The 25,142-nt window shown below is 35.8% G+C and overlaps 3 protein-coding genes across 3 annotated transcripts; all 3 read right to left on the minus strand.

Moving 5' to 3' along the window:
- Positions 1 to 4,492: 4,492 nt before the first annotated feature.
- LOC148911415 (uncharacterized) lies at positions 4,493 to 7,718 on the minus strand. Its single transcript, XM_089029740.1, has 5 exons — positions 7,593 to 7,718; positions 6,899 to 7,167; positions 6,468 to 6,588; positions 6,084 to 6,218; positions 4,493 to 5,345 (listed from the first exon to the last, which is right to left on the minus strand). Exons 1-5 carry the CDS (start codon positions 7,669 to 7,671, stop codon positions 4,897 to 4,899), a joined length of 1,053 nt encoding a protein of 350 aa, XP_088885866.1. The 5' UTR covers positions 7,672 to 7,718; the 3' UTR covers positions 4,493 to 4,896.
- A 1,312-nt stretch (positions 7,719 to 9,030) lies between these two features.
- LOC148911416 (uncharacterized) lies at positions 9,031 to 12,330 on the minus strand. Its single transcript, XM_089029742.1, has 5 exons — positions 12,187 to 12,330; positions 11,488 to 11,756; positions 10,988 to 11,108; positions 10,205 to 10,339; positions 9,031 to 9,685 (listed from the first exon to the last, which is right to left on the minus strand). The coding sequence occupies exons 1-5, from the start codon at positions 12,263 to 12,265 to the stop codon at positions 9,240 to 9,242; spliced, it is 1,050 nt and encodes a 349-aa protein (XP_088885868.1). The 5' UTR covers positions 12,266 to 12,330; the 3' UTR covers positions 9,031 to 9,239.
- A 3,879-nt stretch (positions 12,331 to 16,209) lies between these two features.
- On the minus strand, positions 16,210 to 23,669 carry LOC148911417 (uncharacterized). The gene is made up of 7 exons (XM_089029371.1): positions 23,514 to 23,669; positions 22,809 to 23,077; positions 22,378 to 22,498; positions 21,997 to 22,131; positions 21,169 to 21,606; positions 18,055 to 18,189; positions 16,210 to 17,149 (listed from the first exon to the last, which is right to left on the minus strand). Exons 1-7 carry the CDS (start codon positions 23,590 to 23,592, stop codon positions 16,701 to 16,703), a joined length of 1,626 nt encoding a protein of 541 aa, XP_088885497.1. The 5' UTR covers positions 23,593 to 23,669; the 3' UTR covers positions 16,210 to 16,700.
- Between the last annotated feature and the right edge of the window lie 1,473 nt (positions 23,670 to 25,142).

The raw sequence follows: 25,142 nt of genomic DNA on the forward strand, positions 1-25,142 counted from the left end.
AATTGCCACTTTAAAACTTATTCTTTCTCATCTTAAAAGAACGCAAAACAGAGCTTCGTATACATGAGAATATGTGGACCGCGTAGCACTTATGAAATACAAGATATAGAAATATAGAGCGTCGTATAGTTTGATCCATTTAGTGCCATTTTTCTAGTATAGCCAATATTCACTACAGTTTTTGAATGTATGGTCTGCTGCTATGCATTCATCAGCATTCATTCATTCCTGACATACAGTCAATGTCATTAACGTTGTCCACCGAAAAAAGACATTTACACATTTAGACATTTTATAGACTAAAAATAATATCAATTTTCATTATGTATTCTTTGCCTCGTGTGTGCAGCCAACTTTAAGGTGACTGCCTACTTTTGGAAATTGATTTAAGCTTTTTTTAAAACTTCGATTTTCCGAATTGAAATTTAATGCTGATTCCAAATCTGGAAAGGAAAATAGGGTGTCCCGAGCTCGTTTTCGAGATAATCAGCATTTAATGGAAGCCTAACGCACGAGCTTTTGGAGTAAAAATTGCGCCACCGGAAGTGATTAGAAAAAAATTAAGATGAATAAGATAATAGTTATTTGCAGACTATATGATTGCATGAATGTAGGCTAGTCAATCATTCTACAATAATACATGGATATTTTCGACAAAAAGACAGAGAGATACATTGATTTGTCATATTTTGTAGTTTCGGTGCTCTTAAAAAATCTCATAAAGTCGAACAAAAATCCCTACAAAAATCTATTTTTTCACGTGTTCGTGATTTAAACTTTTCCTAAAATGTTGATATAACCTAGATTTTTAGGAGTTTTTTCGAATGAGCTATCAAAAAATATAGAGTCCCGTGCAAAATTTGAGGGTTTTGCCCTGTTGAAGCTCAAAACGCGTATGGTTCTTCAATAAAATCTTGTAGATTTTTCAGCGGTTTTTGAGCGCGCGCTCATCGTGGGCTCAATTCGAACGTTCAAAAGTAGGCAGCCACCTTAAATGTAAAATTTATTCGTGAATCGAAAATCCAGAATGCCCTGACCATTTAGTGAGGATTTTTAAAGATGGAGAATGGTATTTTAGCGTTTGTTTTATGCAAGAACATTCAAGGAAACACGTGATATTTCTTTTAGTCTAAATGTGTAAATGTGTAAATGTGTAAATGTGTAAATGTGTAAATGTGTAAATGTGTAAATGTGTAAATGTGTAAATGTGTAAATGTGTAAGTGTGTAAGTGTGTAAGTGTGTAAGTGTGTAAGTGTGTAAGTGTGTAAGTGTGTAAGTGTGTAAGTGTTGTACGAATGTTGTAGTGTTTAAGTGTGTAAGTGTGTAAGTGCTGTAAGTGGTAAGTGTGTAAGTGTGTTTCCTGTAAGTGTGTAAGTGTGTAAGTGTGTAGTGTGTAAGTGGTAGTTGTTGAAGTGTGTAAGTTGTCAGTGTGTAAGTGTGTAAGTGTGTGTAAGTGCGTAGTGATGTAAGTGTGTAAGTGTGTAAGTGTGTAAGTGTGTAAGTGTGTAAGTGTGTTGTAAGTGTGAAGTGTGTAAGTGTTTAAGTGTGTAGTGTGTAAGTGTGTGTAAGTGTTTAAGTGTGTAAGTGTGTAAGTGTGTAATTGTTTAGGTGCTAAGTGTGTAAGGTTTGTCCGTGTGTCCGTGTGTAAGTGTGTCCGTGTGTCAGTGTGTCCGTGTGTAAGTGTGTAAGTGTGTAAGTGTGTAAATGTGTTTAAACTCATCACACGTAGATGAGCTTGGCGTTGGTGCTTGGGTGGGAGGAGCCTCGGGAACTCGGCGGAGGTCAGCGGTTACTATGGCAACCCTGTCACCTCCCACCTAGCACCGTCACACTGACTTGGCAGTGGAATACTTACCTATACTTACCTTAGTGGAGGGTGGGTGGGAAAACAAATAGCGTTGGTGTAGCGTACAAACTGCGTAAGCTAGCGTTAGCGATATGCGATAGCGCATAGCGTTAGCGAAATCGGATAGCACGTGGCGTTAGCGAAATTGGATAGCACCCGATGCAAGCTTCGTCCCCAGATACCATCTGTTCATCATTCATCTCATTGCGTGAGACATTAATTTGCTTATCAGATGGCCACGAAGCTATAGCCTTTTGATGACAGATACTTGCGATAACAGGCAACTTTAACCACATAAATGTGTAAATGTGTAAATGTGTAAATGTGTAAATGTCTAAATGCCTAAATGTCTAAATGTGTAAATGTGTAAATGTCTAAATGTCTAAATGTCTAAATGTCTAAATGTCTAAATGTCTAAATGTCTAAATGTCTAAATGTCTAAATGTCTAAATGTCTAAATGTCTAAATGTCTAAATGTCTAAATGTCTAAATGTCTAAATGTCTAAATGTCTAAATGTCTAAATGTCTAAATGTCTAAATGTCTAAATGTCTAAAGGTCTAAATGTCTAAATGTCTAAATGTCTGAATGTCTTTTTTCGGTGGACAACGTTAATGACATTGACTGTATATCTCTATAAACTAAAGACATATTTTCGAAACTGTGAACTTAATCATATCTACTTTTTGCTTTCTTTCGCCATTATGACCTTTTTACCAACGGGAACAATAGCTCTTATCGTAGATGAGCACGCCACCCCAACAAACCAGCGGTATCGTGATGAATGTAGCATCAAAACGAGACTATCGGGTCGAGCTTCGGATAATTTGTTAAGAAATTTACTACAAATATTCGAGGGATCACTACATTTTGATAGATATCTTTGATATACAAAGTATTTTGTAGTCTTTCTAACTATGGTCAAACACTATACATGTATAGCTTTTGGACGTACGAACAGTAGTTTGAAGGCAGAAAGGAAGGAATTATCGTGGCTTTGCTACCATTGATAGCTGTAAAAAGTGCTCATCAGTCAAAATACGTAGAGAGAACTGAGTTACCAAAAAGTCTTACATTTATAGTTGGCATTTCGAACATGAATGCTTAATTAAGCCACTGGGATGACAGATAATTGATTTGAAGCCGAGATCTTTGCAGTCCAATATTTTTTTTAAACTGTCAACACTATGCGAGGAGGCTCTCAGTAAAACACTGCATACGAGGGCTCTATTCGTACGGCAGTCAATTTCGTTCTGTAGTTCTCAAGTATGTTAAAAAGAGTTGTTTGAATCTTAACAATCCTATCTTCGTTCAGAAATAGAAAGCGAATAGCTTTTATACACTTATAAACTTACGGCTATGAAATAAGCGCCGAATAACTCGATAATCACGATGGACTACTGAGCAGACTATACTGACACACGGCTTCAAAACAAGAACTTCGTGACCAGCTCTAAAAGACTATAAACATTACCCAAACTTTCATGGAATATGACTTAGTAAAGCTCTTTTGTATCAATTATTGTTTCTTAACAAACTTCGGATAGTTCGATTCAAGTTTTTTAAATTACCAAAAGTCGACTGCCGTAATCAAAGGTTTATAATATGCTTACGTTTGTTATGCCGTACGAACGGTCACTCCGTTTCTATCTCAGTGGCTTTTTTAAAGTAAAAGCGAACTTTGTGGCATAGATACAAATAAAAAACAAATCCCCCTATCCTCCATGTGGCTTAAAAAAGCATTTAGCTTTGAAATTATTGCTACGAATGTAAGAAATTGTGTTACTTGGAGTGTTCTTTCTCAGTTGCTTTTCTGCGGCAAATCACGAACTTTGTTCGATGGCAAATGCCGATCGACTTCCTTGCCTTCTGCCTTCAAAACTCTGTCCGTACATCCAAAAGATATATAGTGTTTGACCATAGTTAGAAAGCCTACAAAATTCTTTGTATATCAAAAATATCTATCAAAATGTAGTGATCTCTTGAATATTTGTAGTAAATTTCTTAGCAAATTATCCGAAGCTCGACCCGATAGTCTCTTGATGCTACATTCATCACGATACCGCTGGTTATTGTTGGGGTGGCGTGCTCATCTACGATAAGAGCTATTAATTTAAAACCAATATTTCACCGCTTCGGCGCTTTTTACCCATCCTTTCGGTCCAGTCGCAAAGGGTTGAGCCGTCAATGACAACGTTTTTTGAATATACAGTTTTCTCAAGGATGCGTGCGCATCCAACTTGACTGGCCAAAAAAATTGAAAAACGCAAATTTAGTAAAATTAAGAAGCCAGTGTTACACCTAAGAGGAAAATAATCAATTTCATGAATTCTTGTCAAAAACTCTCATAGAAATGTGTGATAATTGTCATTATAAAGCTCCTGTTCTGGTATCGTGGCTCGTCAAGTTCCTTAAATTGGGATTCGCACGCAACCTTGAGAAAACGGCCTATTGACTATATTCATACACCTCTCACAATAACTCGTTTCTACCTTTTGATTATCCACGAGCTAAAACCAGCAGTCTATTATATCCCGAGGGACAGGAGGGAATAGCCGACTAATTAACTGCAACAACAGCAATGAGACCAACAACAACAACAACAACAACAACAACAACAACAACAACAACTTTATTTTTACCACGATTACAACTTTTTTTTTATACAAATTATGCGGTTATTGGAAAGCGCAATTGAAATTTAACCATGGAGTAAATAAATCAGGCGATTATTTTACATTATATTATTATCAAATGACTTTAAGGGCGTAGCCAGCATTTTCGAAGGGGAGGCCCAAATTCAAAAACCCGCTATTTTATTTCAGACCCCGAGATGCCGGGGGGGGGGAAATGATAAAACAAAAAACTAAAAATAACCGCATTACGTTTTACTTTAAAAAAAACAACAACTAATAATAATATTTTAAATTACCGCATAAATTGAAAACAAACACCATTTCGTTGTCGCGAAGGGGGATTGGGCTCTGGCCCCCTTTGCTCCCCCCTGTCTACCCCCTGGAATTGTCATATATAGTAATCTAGACGCATGTCTTACAATTTAATATACATATCAGCACATGCTTTACCGTAGCTGCCAACACCCATATAACCGTGCAGATGTTCAGTAAACCAGACCCTGAGGGTTTCATTTGTTTGTAGCGGCAAAGAAGGATTAGAAATGGGATAAATTAATTCGGGACTTGACACGGTTATGCTGTCAATGGTGAAATAAAATTTGTAATTACCGGAATATGTAGGATAAGGTGCAATTTGCTCGTTTTTCCCGTCAGTAATTACCCAATAGAGTGCGTTTGGTGACATATTATCTCCCCAGTGTGAGGCCGTTACCGGGTTATTTATCTGGGAGACTCCCCCCGAGAGATAAACGAGCTTGAATTGCTTTACTTTTGCATCAAAAGGGACAATAACCGTCCCATAGCCGTCATTTGGTACTCCAACGCACACAGGATCTACATTTATTTTGATCCACGACACCTTTTCTAAAGAAGACAAAAAGAAAAAAATAAGTATTATATGTTCACATGAAATTAGTGTCATACTAGAACTTACAATATCTAGTTGGTTGACTGTAAATTAGGACCCATGCATTGATATGTTATTAAATCAATTCCATGCCATTTTGTTGAATTTAAAATGTCGAGGGGGAAAGAAACGGAAAATTTCTACCCTAGGCTTTTTCAAGTAATTTGTTCCACATTTGTCCAAAGTAGAGCCCCGTTAAAATTGTAAGGATCAAAGTTCAACACTACATGGATAGACGAACAGATGATTGAGGAATGGATGTATGCAAGGATAAAAAGAAAAACTTTCCACAAAAAATGTCATAACGTGGAATTTAACAACTACATAAACAATAATGGGTGGATGAATGAATTCCTTTAAATCTTCGAACTCACCAAGCCATTCTTTCCTTTGCTTACCGCGGTCGCTTTCTAGTTTGAGTGGTAAATTTGATTTTAAATCAGTTTCGACGAGAGAGTTAAAATCGCGTCCTTCCGCCATGATAGCTAGCTATATGGATGGATGGACGGACGGACGGACGGACGGACGGACGGTCCGTCCGATGGATGGATGGATGGACGGATGGATGGATGGATGGATGGAAGGGTGAAGGGGTGGACAGAGTGAAGGGTGCTTGTTCAGGTGGACTTATGGTTGGATGCATGCACACAGATCGATAAGTCGGTTCATATATGGATAAATCAAATAATACTTACTTTTACAGTTGATTCCATCACCGACGTATCCTTCTGCACAAATGCACTTGAAAGACCCAGGGGTATTATTACACTTGACACCTGGGTTTTGGAGTGTGCAATTATGCAGATTACTGCTAGCACATTCATCAATATCTTGAAAACAAGAGAAAAAAATATGTGAAAAAAATCTCTGTGCAGAGAAGTATGTAAAATTGGTGTTTGTTTATATGCACGCCTGGATAGATGATGGAGAGAGGGGAGAGAGTTAGATGTTGGAATAATGGATTGATGGATGAATTGGTCGTTGGAATTAAGTGAATGAGAAAAGGAGAAATGCACGGATTGATAAACGTTTGAATTGCATGGATATATAAATTACTGCTAATATAAATTATTCCTTACCCTTTTCACAGTTCTTGCCAAAATATCCATTTGGGCAGAGACAAGTGTACCTCGTTAGGTCGTACCCTAACCGTGTACAAGTCTTGTTTCCTTCGCAAAGACCATTATTCAAACATGGATTCTATAGACAAAAAGCATCATGTTATCAATACGAAGTGACAAAGCCATTCTACAAGTAAAATGCATCGTGAAAACCGAAAGAGGGAGTTTCCAGGATTGTTCGTGGCAATATATACTATATACATGATAACAGACCTAGCTTTGGCTCGCCCTAAGCTGAGAATGAGTTAAATGACTTAATTGTGATTTGATATGCGACGACGTATACACACATGAACAATCTTTTTTTTGTTCATTAAATCTCGAAAATTTGTGCAAGGATCAGCCGGAAATCTTAGTATGCAATACAAAAATGACCAGTTGTAACTAACCTTTATTCCTCTGTACGAGAATCCTTTTCTTTCTTGAAAATCTTGTGGGGAACTATATCTGTCTGCCTGATTAAGCTCACAAGAAAACCATCCTTCGGTTTCATTGCAAGGAGCAATATTGAACGAAACACAATCTTTGTTCGATTTACAAACAAATAAACAAAGAATCGGCAATTCTGCATTAAGCAAGCGGAACGAATGGTTGAGTAGAACCATCCCATTTACTTCTGGCTCAAAAAGACCATCTGTGCATTGCTCCCATATTAAATCTGTAACATAAATAATATAGTATAAGATATAGAACATCATGCATATCATGATCAATATTTATTGAAGCTTGTCAGTAACTTGTCACATGAGAAACGTTGTAGGTTAAATAGAACATAGCAAACTCAACAGAATGTGGTGTTGACACATGAGCTATGACGTGACGTGACATCTCTATAAAATGGGAAATGTTTTAAAGAGTAAATTTTGATCCCATAAGAGCTTCTAACTATTAGTCCCAAAATAAGCTGATTCCAATATATACGTTGAAGTAAAAAAATGTAATAATATGATCTTAAAAACATGGCAAACGTCAGGATATGGAATCGATAGTAGTCTTAGGTTAGGGACGGCTAATATGCAGCAAAGAATTTCTTAACAAGACGCGCAGATGAAACTTATAAGAAAAAATACTAATATTACTTACGTCTTATATCCTCCAAGACACAAAAGCCAGGTAAAACCAACAGCAAGGCCGCAAGTGTACATCGTTCTTGGAAGTTCATCTTTGAGCAAAATGAAAAACCGAAGTACGTCTAGAAAAGATTGAGCAGCTCAGAAATTAGCGGCAGCGATATGGATCTGAATCTTCTGTTGAGCTGTTTCTATTCTTAAACCAACAGTGTGTTTCAGTCCTAATCAATATTCATTTAATTATTTTAAGCGGGAAGTTACAGCCAAAAAAACATGATTCATTCATTATTAAACCTTTTTTTCCAGCTCTTGGAGAGTATAACGACTTTCTTAGGCTTTAAATTTACAGCTTCAGCACTTTACATGACCAAAAGCAATGATATAACAGAAAAAAATAAGCAGGTTTTATTTCTCCTCCTAATAGTCGTTTATTTTGTAGCTTCTGCAATATTTTATATCTTTTTCTATTTTCGTTTCCAACGCTACGGTTTCAAGTTATCAATATCTAAATATCCTTTGGAAATGAGACATTAATATTTCAACATTTAAAAAAAAACTTCACACTCAAGCTCCACACAAAACCTTATAAATACCTCGACCAGTATTTTTATGATGGTTTGTAAACTTGGAAGAAAGTATAGAATAATTTTAGATTAGTCACTAGCTGAAAGGGAAACTCTGAAAAATATCAGGGATTCTGAGTTTCACTTTCAGCTAGTGAAAAATGTAACAATCATCTTTATCTCAGTATAGGTTTTTTCGTTTTCAAGTTATGACTGTCTTGCAAGAATCTTGGTTTTCGCCATTTTTCTTTTGAAAACTTGTCAACTGCGATGGTAATACTCGAATTCGGTATCTTGAAAAAGCTCGTGACAACCCATTTTTCTTTCTTTCTTTTGAATCAGCGTTAAATTCTGTATAAAACAGCTTCCTAAGAATGTTTTCTAATGACTTCTTCTAGAGTCAGTACTCAGACACCTCAAGGATAGAAGTTTAGAAAAAACTTTGCAATAGAGAACTCCGCTTTGAGCTGAAATAAATAGCGAGGTGGTTTTTGAAGAACAAAGCTTATCTTCATATCGCACACTCAGATAAAATTAAAGCATAAACATCAAAGGAAAACACTTTAACAGCAGGAATTTTTATAGAAAAATCTCCCAGAAATATATGATAATTCTTATTATAAAGCTCCTGTTCTGGTATCGTGGCCCGTCAAGTTTCTTAAATTGGGATTCGCACGCATCCTTGAGAAAACGGTCTATTGACTATATTCATACACCTCTCACAATAACTCGTTTCTACCTTTTGATTATCCACGAGCTAAAACCAGCAGTCTATTATATCCCGAGGGGCAGGAGGGAATAGCCGACTTAACTCCAACAACAACAATAACATCAACAACAACAACAACTTTATTTTTACTACGATTACACCTTTTTTTTTATACGAATTATGATGGAGTAAATAAATCAGATGGTTACTTACTTTAAATTATATTGAGTATTATTAGATGACTTGTCATACCTATTAATCCATCACCATTATCATATACAAATATTTGTAAATTGCGCATAGGCTTTTGGTGCTTTGGCGTGTCGAGATTTTCCAGCATACTCTATATCTTATATAGGCTTAACATCGTCTAAAACCGCAACCGATCTTACACACGAATATACAGATCCGCACATGTTTTAATGTAACTGCCACTACCCAATCCGTAAAGTTTTTCAGTATACCAGATCATGAGTTTTGCATTTTTTTTGATTTTCAAAGGAGGATCAGAAATGGGATAAATCATTTCGGGGCTTGCCACATTTACGTTGTCAATGGTAATATGTAAAGAATGATCTCCAGGATAGCCAGGATAAGGTGCAATTACATTCTTATTTTCGTCAGTTATAACCAAATAAAGTTCGTGTGGAAACATATTATCTCCCCAATTTCGGGCCCTTATCGGGTTATTAAACTGGGAAACTCCCCCCGAGAGATGAGCGAGCTTCAACTGTTTTGTTGTTGCATCAAAAGGAACAATAACCGTCCCATAGCCGTCATTTGGAACACCAAGGCACACAGGATCTACATTTATTTTGATCCACGAGACCATTTCTAAAGGAGATCAAAAGAAAACAATAAGTATTATATGTTCACATGAAATTAGTGTCATACTAGAACTTACAAGATCTCGTTGGTTGACTGTAAATTAGGACCCATGCATTGATATGTTATTAGATCAATTCCATGCCGTTTTGTTGAATTTAAAATGTCGAGGGGGGAGATAACAACAAAATATCTATTTTCGGCTTTTTCAAGTAATTTGTTCCATATTTGTCAAAAGTCATATTAAAATTACAAGCGTCTTTTTCCTTTCAAAGTTCGACACTTCATGAATGGACGAACGGATGGATGGAAGAATGGATGTATGCAAGGATAAAAAGATGATGGATGGACGATAAAAGGGATGAACTCGTTGGATCATTATACATTTACAATTACTTTAATATCCCACAAAAAATGTCATAACGTGGGGGGAAAATACATAAATAATAATGGATGGATGAATGAATGAGTGAATGATGGATGAATAAGGGGATGCATGCATAGATAATTTAATATAATAATACTTACTTGCACAGTTGATTCCATCACCGACGTATCCTTCTGCACAAATGCACTTGAAAGACCCAGGGGTATTATTACATTTGACACCTGGGTTTTCGAGTGTGCAATTATGCAGATTACTGCTAGCACATTCATCAATATCTTGAAAGCAAGAGAAAAAAATATGTGAGAAAAATCTCTGTGCAGAGAAGTGCGTAAAACTGGTATTTGTTTATATGCACGACTGGATAGATGATGGAGAGAGGGGAGAGAGTTGGATGTTTCAATAATTCTCTACTTTCACATCCCCATAATGCCTTGCGTCTTTAAGGGGTAACCAATCAAAAAACTGTCCCAAATTGAAAGGTTTCTTAATTGAATTTATACTATACCTGTATCTGTACAATACTGATTGTCAGTTTATTCCAAGTTATTTTTGCGTGTACGGATCATCAAGAGTTTTGGTCTTACAGAAAAAGTATTGACTTACAAAAAAATGTTTAAAATTTACCTTAGCGTCTTCAAGCTTGTACCTTTTTCTGTTTTTTTACTTCTTCATTTTACTTTTGGATACCAAACAAGGTATTTTCAACATTGTCTGATCAGTCTTCAGCAAAATAAGTGGGTTTTTACCCTCTGGTTATCCCTCAAAGACGCAAAGTATTATGGGGATGTGTGAAAGTAGAGAATGGATGGAAGGATGAATGGGTCGTTGGAATTAAGTGAATGAGAGAAGGAGAATTGCACGGATTGATAAACGTTTGAATTGCATGGATATATAAATTACTGATAATATAAATTATTGCTTACCCTTTTCACAGTTCTTGCCAAAATATCCATTTGGGCAGAGACAAGTGTACTTCGTTAGGTCGTACCCTAGCCGTGTACAAGTCTTGTTTCCTTCGCAAAGACCGTTATTCAAACATGGATTCTATAGACAAAAAAGTATCATGTTATCAATACGAAGTGACAAAGCCATTCTACTAGTAAAATGCATCGTGAAAACCGAAAGAGGGAATTTCCAGGATTGTTCGTGGTAATATATACTATATACATGATAACAGACTTAGACTTGGCTCGGACTAAGTTTTGAATGAGTTAAACGATTTTTTTTTTTTTTTGTTTTTGTTTTTGTTTATATCCGACGACGTATACACATATGAACAATCTTCTTTTCAGTGTCAATGAAATCTTGGAAATTGGTGCAAGGATCAGCTTTTCGGGGTAGCGCAAAAGCAAGCGATGAGGTTAGAGCTCAGGTACTTGTGAAATCTTAGTATGCAATACAAAAATGACCAGTTGTAACTAACCTTTATTCCTCTGTACGAGAATCCTTTTCTTTCTTGGAAATCTTGTGGGGAACTATATCTGTCGGCCTGATTAAGCTCACAAGAAAACCATCCTTCGCTTTCATTGGAGGGAGCAATATTGGACGAAACACAGTCTTTGTTCGATTTACAAACAAATAAACAAAGAATCGGCAACTCTGCATTAAGCAAGCGGAACGAATGGTTTATCAGAACCATTCCATTTACTTCTGGCTCAAAAAGATCATCTGTGCATTGCTCCCATATTAAATCTGTAACATAAATAATATAGTATAAGATATAGAACATCATGTATATCATGATCAATATTTATTGTGATCTTGTCAGTAACTTGTCACATGTGAAACTTTGTAGTTTGTAGAACATAGCACACTCAACAGAATGTGGTGCTGACACATTAGGTATGACGTGACGTGACATCTCTTCAAAATGGAAAATGTTTTAAAGAGTAAATTTTGATCCCATAATTTCTCTTACTATTGTTGACTTTATCAAAATAAGCTGATTCCAATATACTCGATGAAATAATAAAATATAATACATAGATTTTAAAAACATACTAAACGTCAGGATATGGAATCGATAGTAGTCTTAGGTTTGGCACTTCTGATATGCAACCAAGAATTTCTTAACAACACGCGCAGATGAAACTTATAAGGAAAAAAAACTAATATTACTTACGTCTTATATCCTCCAAGACACAAAAGCCAGGTAAAACCAACAGCAAGGCTGCAAGTGTACATCGTTCTTGGAAGTTCATCTTTAAGCAAAATGGGAAACCGAAGTACGTCTAGAAAGGATTGAGCAGCTCAGAAATTAGCGGCAGCGATAAGGATCTGAATCTTCTGGTGAGCTGTTTCTATTTTTAAGCCAACAGTGTGATTCAGTCCTAATCAATATTCATTTAATTGTTTTAAAGCGGGAAGTTACAGCCGAAAAAACATGATTCATTCATTATTAAAACTTTTTTTCAGCTCTTCGAGAGTATAACGACTTTAGTTAGGCTTTAAATTTGCAGCTTCAGCACTTCAAATGACCCAAACTAATGATATAACAGAAGACCGCCTTATTATCTACTATTTTCAATGCGTATGGCAATTGAATTAAGAATATTGTTAGTGAATATACCAATTAATAATGTTTGGCTCAGCAGGACTCATTTCTCCCCCTAATAGTCGTTTATTTTGTAGCTTCTGCAATTTGATATATTTTCCATATTTTCGTTTCCAACGTTACGGTTTCAAGTATTGATTATCTAAATACCACTCGCAAATGAGACATACATTAATATTAAAAACTTGCTTTTGGTATGTGGAAAAAATTAACCCATATTTCTTTCTTTATTTTGAATCAGCGTTAAATTCTATATAAAACAGCTTTCTAAGAAAGTTTCAGTCTAATGACTTCGAGGACAAATGTTTAGAACATTTTTTTTTTGCAAATATAGAACTCCGCTTTGAGCAGAAACGATTAGCGAGGTGGTTTTTAGCTCGTGAAGAGCTATTGGGGTGGCTAGATTTCGCATTTTTCGAATAACTCTTATCAGCCAATCGTTTTGGGTAATTCCCGTAACTATGGAATCCATTGTATTCGCCAAGTGACGTCACTGGAAGAATCCACGCACGTTGTTTGTAGAGGAAGCCATTTTGGATTTTCGATCACTTCATAATAACATGTAATCAGCAGCATATTTTGAGTATTCTTAGTTTACTTTATGCTATTTTTATTGGACCTTGAGATATGAGATTGTCGTATTTATCATCACGTTGGAAGAAGAATCCGAAAACAGCCTGGTTTGTCATATATTGGATCGATTAGATTCGGTCCAGATAATCTCAATCGTAGAAAATTTTCGTAACCAGAAATCCGAAAAGAAAGGATTCTAGCCAATTTTTAATAGATTTTATTATATATAGTGTATTTCTTTCTTTCTTTTTCTATATTTTCATATTTATATTTGTAATCTTTATATATATTTATTTGTAAACTTAAGTTTTTCAATTTTATATTGCGAATTAAGTATGAAATAAATATTATCTTATCTTAACTATTCAGAAGCCAATAATTTAATTAAGAGAGGATTCTTTTCGTATTCAAGCAGTGAGCGCCAAAAACTATTTTCTTGAAGAAAGGCTGTTGTTACAAGGCTAAAATCTCGTTATTCAGAAAGTTGAACTTGTTTGGAAGTGGAGATGACCGATGAAAATGGAATCAAAATTTGTATTCAAAAATGAGGACTAGGCCTTCATTTGCTAATTTCCCTTATATTTTCTATAAAAAAGGCTGACAAAGCAAGATTCTAACACAAATGCAACAAAACATCTTTGTACAATTGAAAATACCGCTTCAAACAGGCATTTTATCAAAGTACATCAGTTTCTAACTGTTTAAAAAAGGTTTGGAGTGTTAACCCAAAACGAAAATTGGGATCAAAACTCATACGAAAGTCTAGTTTTTGGCGCTTTTTGCCATTATTGCTCATTATTGAAAAAAAAATTTCCTCTTAATTGATAAAGACAACACTTTGTTTACACAAAATATAACTCCGACTTACTCGGGTCACAATAGCCTCAATGAAATGAGTCACCAAGTGTCACCAAGCAACTTGAAGCGGGCCACGATACCAGAACAGGAGCTTTATAATGACAATTATCACACATTTCTATGCCATTTTTCGACAAGAATTCATAAAACTGATTATTCTCCTCTTTAGGTGTAAAACTGACTTCTCAATTTTACTAAATTTGACGTTTTTCAATTTTGTGGCTAATCAAGTTGGATGCGCACGCAGCCTTGAGAAAACGGTATATTCAATATATTGACCGGCTCAACCCTTTGCGACTGGACCAAAAGGATGGTTAAAAAGCACCGAAAATCATAATGGTGAAAGAAAACAAAAAGTAGATATGATTAAGTTCACAGTTTCGAAAATATTAAAAGTGATGACTTTCTTTCGCAACGAAAGAGCTTTTGTTAAGGAGACAAGAAAAAAACTTTCACTCAGTATATATTATAGTATAACTGAAAGGTTATACTATAATATATAATACTATTATACAAACTAACATATCGCATAGGTGCGTTTACGTTTTGAAAACCGGTACCGGGTATATTTTGCCGTTCTCTCTGTCGCTTCGAGGCGCTCTCATTCGATGCTCATTATAAGTTTTCAAACTTTTTTTCAAATGTTTTTAGTTCATAGAGATATATGTCAGGAATGAATGAATGCTGATGAATGCATAGCAGCAGACCATACATTCAAAAACTGTAGTAAATATTGGCTATTCTAGAAAAATGACACTAAGTGGATCAAACTATACGACGCTCTATATTTCTATATCTTGTATTTCATAAGTGCTACGCGGTCCACATATTCTCATGTATACGAAGCTCTGTTTTGCGTTCTTTTAAGATGAGAAAGAATAAGTTTTAAAGTGGCAATTTACAAAAACTACAAAATCCGTGGAAGTCCAAGAAGCTTTTCGAGATCTAATTGAATAACACACTCAAAGAACCGTCAATATTTAATAAAGGTTTAAGAGTTCAAAGGCCCTCCCTCGAAGGAAAGAAAATTTCTTAATTTCTTACGCTGTCGAGAAAGGCAGAAAAGGCTGTCTGACGTCCATACACGGTACTTGAAGCTCTTTTTCCTCTGACAAACTGTTCAAATGTTTGATCAAGTTCTTGGTTCTCTCCAACTGAAAGAGGCTTTGGTCATCCTTCTTTTTTTTTTTTTTTTTTTTTTTTTTTTTTTTTTTGTTAGCTTTATGCTCTTTTCGTGCTATTCAATAGACGACTTGCACTAACAGGTCACGTGACCTACCTTCCTTAAAATGAGCAGTTTCGTCAAAATAAAAAACAGAAATGAAAAGAGCATCTCGGCATTAGTAGGGAGGCGGGATTTCAACATTTCGAGCTAAAACGTCGCCCTCTTACTAAAGTTGAGGTGCTCTTTTCATTTCTGGAGCTCATTTGACTCATTTGCTCGTATTAAGGGGATGGGGTCACGTGAACTGCTAGTGCAAGTCGTCAGCTATTTAGAGCTCAAAATGGTGCAATTTAAGCTGAATTCACTGCTGCATGGAACTAATCTGTTTGCAGTATTTGCTAATGATTTCAAAACGGATGTAATAAATGAATTTATTTTTTACAATTTTTTAAAAAATTCACTTCGGTTGAAAAAAGGCTGGGCATTTGCAATGGTAGCTGCAGAGCGCAATTAGAAGAGCTGAAATGATACTAGTTCCCAGTCTCCCTCCGCATCAGACGTCGAACAAAACGATGACCCACCGTTTTCCTGCCCTACCTAATACGCGCCATGCCGTTGGTGGTAGATAGAATTTGTCCTCAAGCGAATCTCGAAGAAAGTGAAGAGGATTCAAAAACGAGCAGCGCATTATACCTCTAGGGGCACGAAGGAAAAGTAGACTTAACAACAACAACGACACCAATAACAACAGCAACTTTATTTGTAGCACGCCTACAACTATTTACAAGTTATGTGTTATCGGAAAAACGAAAATCAAATATTACCATGAAATGAATAAATCAGGCGAGCAGTTACTCTAAATCATATTGCATGAAATAAGCTGACTTTAAGCGCAGGCCTTAGCTTGTCTTGTTGAGATTTTATTTATTTATGATTATTACTGTTATTATTATTATTATTATTATTCTTTTTTTTTTTTTTTTTTTTTGGTATGCTCTACATCCACTCTAGATGACTGTTATTTAGTATAGTGCTGTTTTCGTATGACTGTGAAAAGCTCAGTGCCGTAAGCGTGAGGTGCCGTGATGCTTCCTAGAATTTTAATTGGCTGCTTTTTTCACGCGCAATTTGATTGGTCTGACATTGCCGTGACCTTGGCGTGTCCGTGTCCGCGCCGTGTTTATGCCGTGTTCTGGGTATTTGATTGGATGGAGAGTAAATTTTCGTGCAATGTGATTGGTCTGGCGTATACCTTGCCGTGTCATGGCCGTGTTTGTGCCGTGAATTTTTCACAGTCATACGAAAACTGCACTATACCAACACGGTAAACTACAAATTTTGGTCTATTATCTTGAAATATTTAAAGACATTCACAGTAATTGTGTTGTTAAATATCCGCCTTCGGGTTTTTGCTCTATGGGACAAACCCTGCGAAAGGCAATAAATTGGTTAATTATAGTCTTACATCATTCCTAAACCCGTATTCTTACACATAGTAAATATACAAATGACAGCATGTTTTACCGTAACTGCTATGTTCGCCAGCATCGTGCAGATCTCTAGTAAACCAGACCCTGAGTTTATCATCCTTCTTTAGTGGCAAAGGAGGATCAGAAATAGGAAAAATTAATTCGGGACTAGACACAGTTATGTTGTCAATGGTAAGATGATATTTGTGATATCTGGGATAGCCAGGATAAGGTGCAATTAGATCATTATTCTCGTCAGTAATTACAAAATGAAGAAAATGTGGAAAATCAGTATCTCCCCAGTTTCGGGCCCCTGCCGGGTTAAACACGGAGACTCCCCCCGAGACATGAACGAGCTTGAACTGTTTCACTTTTACATCAAAGGGAACAATAACCGTCCCATATTCGTCGTTTTTTACTCCAACGCACACAGGATCTATGTTTATTTTGATCCATGACACCTTTTCTAAAGAAGAAAAAAATCAACCATTATATGCCCAAATGAAATTATTCTCAGACCAGAACCGACTTAAACTTAAGAAAGAGAGTTGGTTAACTGTGAAGGACACATTACTATGTAATTATTCTAATTCTATGGCTCTTTTTTTTAGAATTTTGTAATAGACCCTTTTCGAGTTCCAAATTACCGCTGTGTTCCTTGATTACAAACTCATTTGCTGAGACTAAGCCTCGAATCAGTGTCTAATTACTCGCAAATACCAACGGTAAAGTAAAGAATGACAATACGAACACTTTGAAACTCAACGGACCTTGACTGGAACACGTGAATATTCTTCACAATATCGAGACTTAGCCTGAGCAAATAAGTCTGTAATCAAGAAACACAGCGGTAATTTGGAACTCGAAAAGGGTCTATTTGTTTCATATTTGTCAAAAGTAGAGCCTCGTCGTTAAAATTACGAGGGTCTTTTCAAAGTTCGACACTACATGAATGGACAAACAGACAAACAGATGGATAGATTGTGGATGGATGAATGGATGAAAGGGTAGAAATTAAATGGATAAATGGATGGATGGAAGAAAAAAGGGATGGATTGGATGGACAATCAAATTACTTTAGTATTCTACAAATACTATGTCATAACTTGGAAACATATAAGGAAAGAAATAGTAATGAATGAATGAAACAAAGAACGAATGGATGGATGGATGGATGGATGGATGGATGGATGGATGGATGGATGGATGGATGGATGGATGGATGGATGGATGGATGGATGGATGGATGGATGGATGGATGGATGGATGGATGGACAGGTGAAGGGTGCTTGGTCAGGTGTACTTATGGTTGGATGCATGCACACAGATCGATAAGTAGATTCATACAAGGATAAATCAAATAATACTTACTCTTACAGTTGATTCCATCACCGACGTGTCCTTCTGCACAAATGCACTTGAAAGACCCAGGGGTATTATTACACTTGACACCTGGGTTTTGGAGTGTGCAATTATGCAGATTACTGGTAGCACATTCATCAATATCTTGAAAAACAAGAGAAATATTTGAATAAAATCTCTGTGCAGAGAAGTGCGTAAAACTGGTGTTTGTTCATATGCATGCCTGGATAGATGATGGAGAGAGGGGAGAGAGTTGGATGTTGGAATAATGGATTGATGGATGAATTGGTCGTTGAAATTAAGGGAATGAGAAAAGGAGAAATGCACGGATTCATAAATGTTGGAATTGCATGGATATATAAATTACTGCTAATATAAATTATTCCTTACCCTTTTCACAGTTCTTGCCAAAATATCCATTTGGGCAGAGACAAGTGTACCTCGTTAGGTCGTACCCTAACCGTGTACAAGTCTTGTTTCCTTCGCAAAGACCGTTATTCAAACATGGATTCTATAGACAAAAAGCATCATGTTATCAATACGAAGTGACAAAGCCATTCTAGTAGTAAAATACATCGGGAAAACCGAAAGAGGGAATTTCCAGGATTGATCGTTGTAATATACATGTATAGTATAAATGTATGGCCGAGAAGTCGTAACTAACCTTTATTCCTCTGTACGAGAATCCTTTTCGTTGATGGAAATCTTGTGGGGAACTATATCTGTCGGCCTGATTAAGCTCACAAGAAAACCATCCTTCGCTTTCATTGGAGGGAGCAATATTGAACGAAACACAGTCTTTGTTCGATTTACATACAAATAAACAAAGAATCGGCATTTCTGCTTTAAGCAAGCGGAACGAATGGTTGAGAAGAACCATTCCATTTACTTCTGGCTCAAAAAGATCATCTGTGCATTGCTCCCATACTAAATCTGTAACATAAATAATATAGTATAAGATATAGAACATCATGCATATCATGATCAATACTTATTGAAGCTTGTCAGTAACTTGTCACATGTGAAACGTTGTAGGTTTGTAGAACATAGCAAACACAACAGAATGTGGTGTTGACACATGAGCTATGACGTGACGTGACATCTCTATAAAATGGAAAATGTTTTAAACAGTAATTTTTTATCCCATATGGCCCTTAGTAGTCGTCCCGTTGTAGAATTTATCAAAATAAGCTGATTTCAATATATACGTTGAAGTAAAAAAACAGTGCTATAGATTGATTTTAAGAACATGCTAAACGTCTGGATATGGAATCGATAGTAGTCTTAGCCAGTAAGGCACTTTTAAGATACATCCAAAAAATCCTCTAACAAGACGCGCAGAATAAACTTATAAGGAAAAAATACTAATATTACTTACGTCTTATATCCTCCAAGACACAAAAGCCAGGTAAAACCAACAGCAAGGCCGCAAGTGTACATCGTTCTTGGAAGTTCATCTTTAAGCAAAATGGGAAACCCAAGCACGAATATAGAAAGGATTGAGCAGCTCAGAAATTAGTGGCAACGATATGGATCTAAATCTTATGGTGAGCTGTTTCTATTTTTAAGCCAACAGCGTGTTTCGAGTCCTAATCAATATTCATTTAATTGTTTTAAAGCGGGAAGTTACAGCCGAAAAAACATGATTTATTCATTATTAAAACTTTTTTTCAGCTCTTGGAGAGTATAACGACTTTCTTAGGCTTAAAATTTGCAGCTTCAGCACTTCACATGATCCAAACTAATGATATAACAGAAGACCGCCTTATTATCCATTATTTTCAATGCGTATGGCAATAAAATTAAAAATATTGTTAGTGAATATACCAATAAATAATGTTTGGCTCAGCAGGACTCATTTCTTCTCCTAATAGTCGTTTATTTTGTAGCTTCTTCAATGTTATATATTTTCCATATTTTCGTTTCCAACGCTACGGTTTCAAGTTATCAATATCTAAATACCACTTGCAAATGAGACATTAATATTTTAATATTTTAAAAAAAACTTTACACTCGAGCTCCACACAAAACCTTATAAATACCTCGACCAGTATTTTTATGATGGTGTGTAAGCTTGGAAGAAAGTATAGAATAATTTTAGATTAGTCACTAGCTGAAAGGGAAACTCTGAAAAATATCAGGGATTCTGAGTTTCACTTTCAGCTAGTGAAACTGTAACATTATCTTTCAGTATAGCTTTTTTAGTTTTCAAGTTATGACTGTTTTGCAAGAATCTTGGTTTTCGCCATTTTTCTTTTGAAAACTTGTCAACTGCGATGGTAATACTCGAATTCGGTATCTTGAAAAAGCTCGTGACAACCCATTTTTCTTTCTCTATTTTGAATCAGCGTTAAATTCTGTATAAAAAAAGCTTTCTAAGAATGTTTTCTAATGACTTCTTCTAGAGTCAGTACTCAGACATCTCAAGGATAGAAGTGTAGAAAAAAAATTTGCAAATATAGAACTCCGCTTTGAGCTGAAACGAATAGCGAGGTGGTTTTTGAAGAACAACACTCAACGTCATATGGCACACTCAGATAAATTAAACCATAGACATCAATGGAAAACACTTTAACAGCAGGAATTTTCATTGAAAAAAATCTCCCAGAAATATATGATAATTGTCATTATAAAACTCTTGTTCTGGTATCGTGGCCCGTCAAGTTCCTTAAATTGGGATTCGCACGCAACCTTTTGAAAACGACCTATTGACTATATTGTTTCATACACCTCTCACAATAACTCGTTTCTACCTTTTGATTATCCACGAGCTAAAAACCAGCAGTCTATTATATCCCGAGGGGCAGGAGGGAATAGCCGATTTGACTCCAACAACAACAATAACATCAACAACAACAACAACTTTATTTTTACCACGATTACACCTTTTTTTTATACGAATTATGATGGAGTAAATAAATCAGATGGTTACTTACATTATATTATATTGAGTATTATTAGATGACTTGTCATACCTATTAATCTACGATTTATCTAATACAAATATTTGTAAATTGTGCATAGGCTTTTGGTGCGCTTTGGCGTGTCGAGATAAATTTTCCAGCATACTTTATATCTTATATAGCCTTAACATCGTCTAAAACCGCAACCGATCTTACACACGAATATACAGATCCGCACATGTTTTAATGTAACTGCCACTACCAAATCCGTAAAGTTTTGATGTATACCAGATCATGAGTTTTGCATTTTTTTTAATTGTCAAAGGGGAATCAGAAATGGGATAAATCAATTCGGGACTTGACACAGTTATGTTGTCAATGGAGATATCAAATAAGGGACTTCCGGAATAGCCAGGATAAGGTGCAATTACATTCTTATTTTCGTCAGTTATTACCAACTGAAGTGACTGTGGTTTATTATTATCTCCCCAGTTTCGTGCGCTAACAGGGTTATTAAACTGGGAGACTCCCCCCGAGACATGAGCGAGCTTCAACTGTTTTACTGTTGCATCAAAAGGAACAATAACCGTCCCATAGCCGTCATTTGGTATTCCAACGCACACAGGATCTCCATTTATTTTGATCCACGACACCTTTTCTAATGGAGATAAAGAAAAAGAAAATATATATATATATTCTCACATGAAATTAAAAAGTATAGCCCCATCAAAATTTTGAGGGCTTTTTCCCTTTAAAAGTTTTGAAATTAGAGAAATGGAAAGATGGATGGATGGATGGATGGATGGATGGATGGATGGATGGATGGATGGATGGATGGATGGATATATGGATGGATATATGGATGGATGGATGGATGGATGGATGGATGGATGGATGGATGGATGGATGGATGGATGGATGGATGGATGGATGGAAGGGTGAATGGGTGGACAGAGTTAAGGGTGCTTGGTCAGGTGGACTTATGGTTGGATGCATGCACACAGATCGATAAGTCGGTTCATATATGGATAAATCAAATAATACTTACTCTTACAGTTGATTCCATCACCGACGTATCCTTCTGCACAAATGCACTTGAAAGACCCAGGGGTATTATTACACTTGACACCTGGGTTTTGGAGTGTGCAATTATGCAGATTACTGGTAGCACATTCATCAATATCTTGAAAAACAAGAGAAATATTTGAATAAAATCTCTGTGCAGAGAAGTGCGTAAAACTGGTGTTTGTTCATATGCATGCCTGGATAGATGATGGAGAGAGGGGAGAGAGTTGGATGTTGGAATAATGGATTGATGGATGAATTGGTCGTTGAAATTAAGGGAATGAGAAAAGGAGAAATGCACGGATTCATAAATGTTGGAATTGCATGGATATATAAATTACTGCTAATATAAATTATTCCTTACCCTTTTCACAGTTCTGTCCAAAATATCCATTTGGGCAGAGACAAATGTACCTCGTTAGGTCGTACCCTATCCGTGTACAAGTCTTGTTTCCTTCGCAAAGACCGTTATTCAAACATGGATTCTATAGACAAAAAGTATCATTTTATCAATACGAACTGACAAAGCCATTCTACAAGTAAAATGCATCGTGAAAACCGAAAGAGGGAGTTTCCAGGATTGTTCGTGGCAATATATACTATATACATGATAACAGACCTAGCTTTGGCTTGCCCTAAGCTGAGAATGAGTTAAATAACTTAATTGTGATTTGATATGCGACGACGTATACACATATGAACAATCTCTTTTTTGTTCATTAAATCTCGAAAATTTGTGCAAGGATCAGCCGGAAATCTTAGTATGCAATACAAAAATAACCAGTTGTAACTAACCTTTATCCCTCTGTACGAGAATCCTTTTCTTTCTTGAAAATCTTGTGGGGAACTATATCTGTCGGCCTGATTAAGCTCACAAGAAAACCATCCTTCGGTTTCATTGGAGGGAGCAATATTGAACGAAACGCAGTCTTTGTTCGATTTACAAACAAATAAACAAAGAATCGGCATTTCTGCATTAAGCAAGCGGAACGAATGGTTGAGTAGAACCATTCCATTTACTTCTGGCTCAAAAAGACCATCTGTGCATTGCTCCCATATTAAATCTGTAACATAAATAATATAGTATAAGATATAGAACATCATGCATATCATGATCAATACTTATTGAAGCTTGTCAGTAACTTGTCATGAAAGTTTGTAGGTTTGTAGAACATAGCAAACGCAACAGAATGTGGTGCTGACACATAAGCTAAGACGTGACGTGACATCTCTTTGAATTGGAAAATGTTTTAAACAGTACATTTTGATCCCATAAGTTCTCTTACTATTGGTCCTGTTGTAGAATTTATCAAAATAAGCTGATTCCAATATACTCGATGAAATAATAAAATATAATACATAGATTTTAAAAACATACTAAACGTCAGGATATGGAATGGATAGTAGACTTAGGTTAGGCACTTCTGATATGCAGCCAAGAATTTCTTAACAAGACGCGCAGATGAAACTTATAAAGGAAAAAATACTAATATTATTTACGTCTTATATCCTCCAAGACACAAAAGCCAGGTAAAACCAACAGCAAGGCTGCAAGTGTACATCGTTCTTGGAAGTTCATCTTTAAGCAAAATGGGAAACCCAAGCACGAATATAGAAAGGATTGAGCAGCTCAGAAATTAGTGGCAACGATATGGATCTGAATCTTCTGGTGAGCTGTTTCTATTTTTAAGCCAACAGCGTGTTTCGAGTCCTAATCAATATTCATTTAATTGTTTTAAAGCGGAAGTTACAGCCGAAAAAACATGATTTATTCATTATTAAAACTTTTTTTCAGCTCTTGGAGAGTATAACGACTTTCTTAGGCTTAAAATTTGCAGCTTCAGCAGTTCACATGACCCAAACTAATGATATAACAGAAGACCGCCTTATTATCTATTATTTTCAATGCGTATGGCAATTGAATTAAGAATATTGTTAGTGAATATACCAATTAATAATGTTTGGCTCAGCAGGACTCATTTCTCCCCCTAATAGTCGTTTATTTTGTAGCTTCTGCAATTTGATATATTTTCTCTCTTTTCGTTTCCAACGTTACGGTTTCAAGTATTGATTATCTAAATACCACTCACAAATGAGACATTAATATTAAAAACTTGCTTTCGGTATCTGGAAAAAAGCTACCCATTTTTCTTTCTTTATTTTGAATCAGCGTTAAATTCTGTATAAAACAGCTTTCTAGGAATGTTTTCTAATGTCTTCTTCTAGTGTCAGTACCCATACACCTCAAGCATAGAAGTGTAGAAAAAACTTTGCAATAGAGAACTCCGCTTTGAGCTGAAATAAATAGCGAGGTGGTTTTTGAAGAACAACACTTATCTTTATATCGCAAATGTTGTTACACCAGTGTAAAATTTATGGAGAACACTTTTCGCTTTATTTAGCGGTTTTCGTAAAAAGTTGGACCGGGAAATATGTGAAAACTTTAATAGCTCTATTTGACGTTTACCAGCTCAGAAATAATTTCTTTCTTTACTTGCTTTGTTATATTTAAGGAATGATAAAAAGTGCGCGCAAACTTGAATAATGCACTCGCTTTACAGTATACACAAAAATGTATACATAGAATTGAGTATATCATGAAGTTAACATTTCCTGAAAGTTGAATAAACAAAGTTTATGAAGAAATCCTTAGAATACATTTTTAATTGCAGTTTGACAAGATTAACTAGACTTTTCAAAAACCAATTCCGTGCGTGGCAAGATGCAAGGGATAATCTGTAGGTATGGTCTGGGGGCCGACTAGTCTCTCCCCTCATGATTCCAGGCTAGAACATTATCTTGCGTAATTCGTACAACCAAGGGCAGAAGGCCAACAATAACAGCAACAACAAAGCTTAATAACAGCTTTATTTGCACCACGATTACAACTATTTACAAATAATGTGCTATTGAAAAACGAAAATGAAATATAAAGCTGAGATAAATAAATCAGACGACTACTTACTTTAAATTATATGACATTATTAGATGACTTGTTGTATTTATTAATCTACGATTAATCATTAACAAATATTTGTAAATTGCGCAAAGACCTTTAGCACGCCTTGGCTTGTCTTGTCCACGCGTTTCATCATGGGGTTATCTTAGGGAACTATGTTATGAATATCA

This window comes from Actinia tenebrosa, unplaced genomic scaffold, assembly GCF_029948245.1.
Source record: "Actinia tenebrosa isolate PJP-AT-01 unplaced genomic scaffold, QUT_ActTen_1.0 PGA_scaffold14__42_contigs__length_11649687, whole genome shotgun sequence".
NCBI lineage: Eukaryota > Metazoa > Cnidaria > Anthozoa > Actiniaria > Actiniidae > Actinia > Actinia tenebrosa.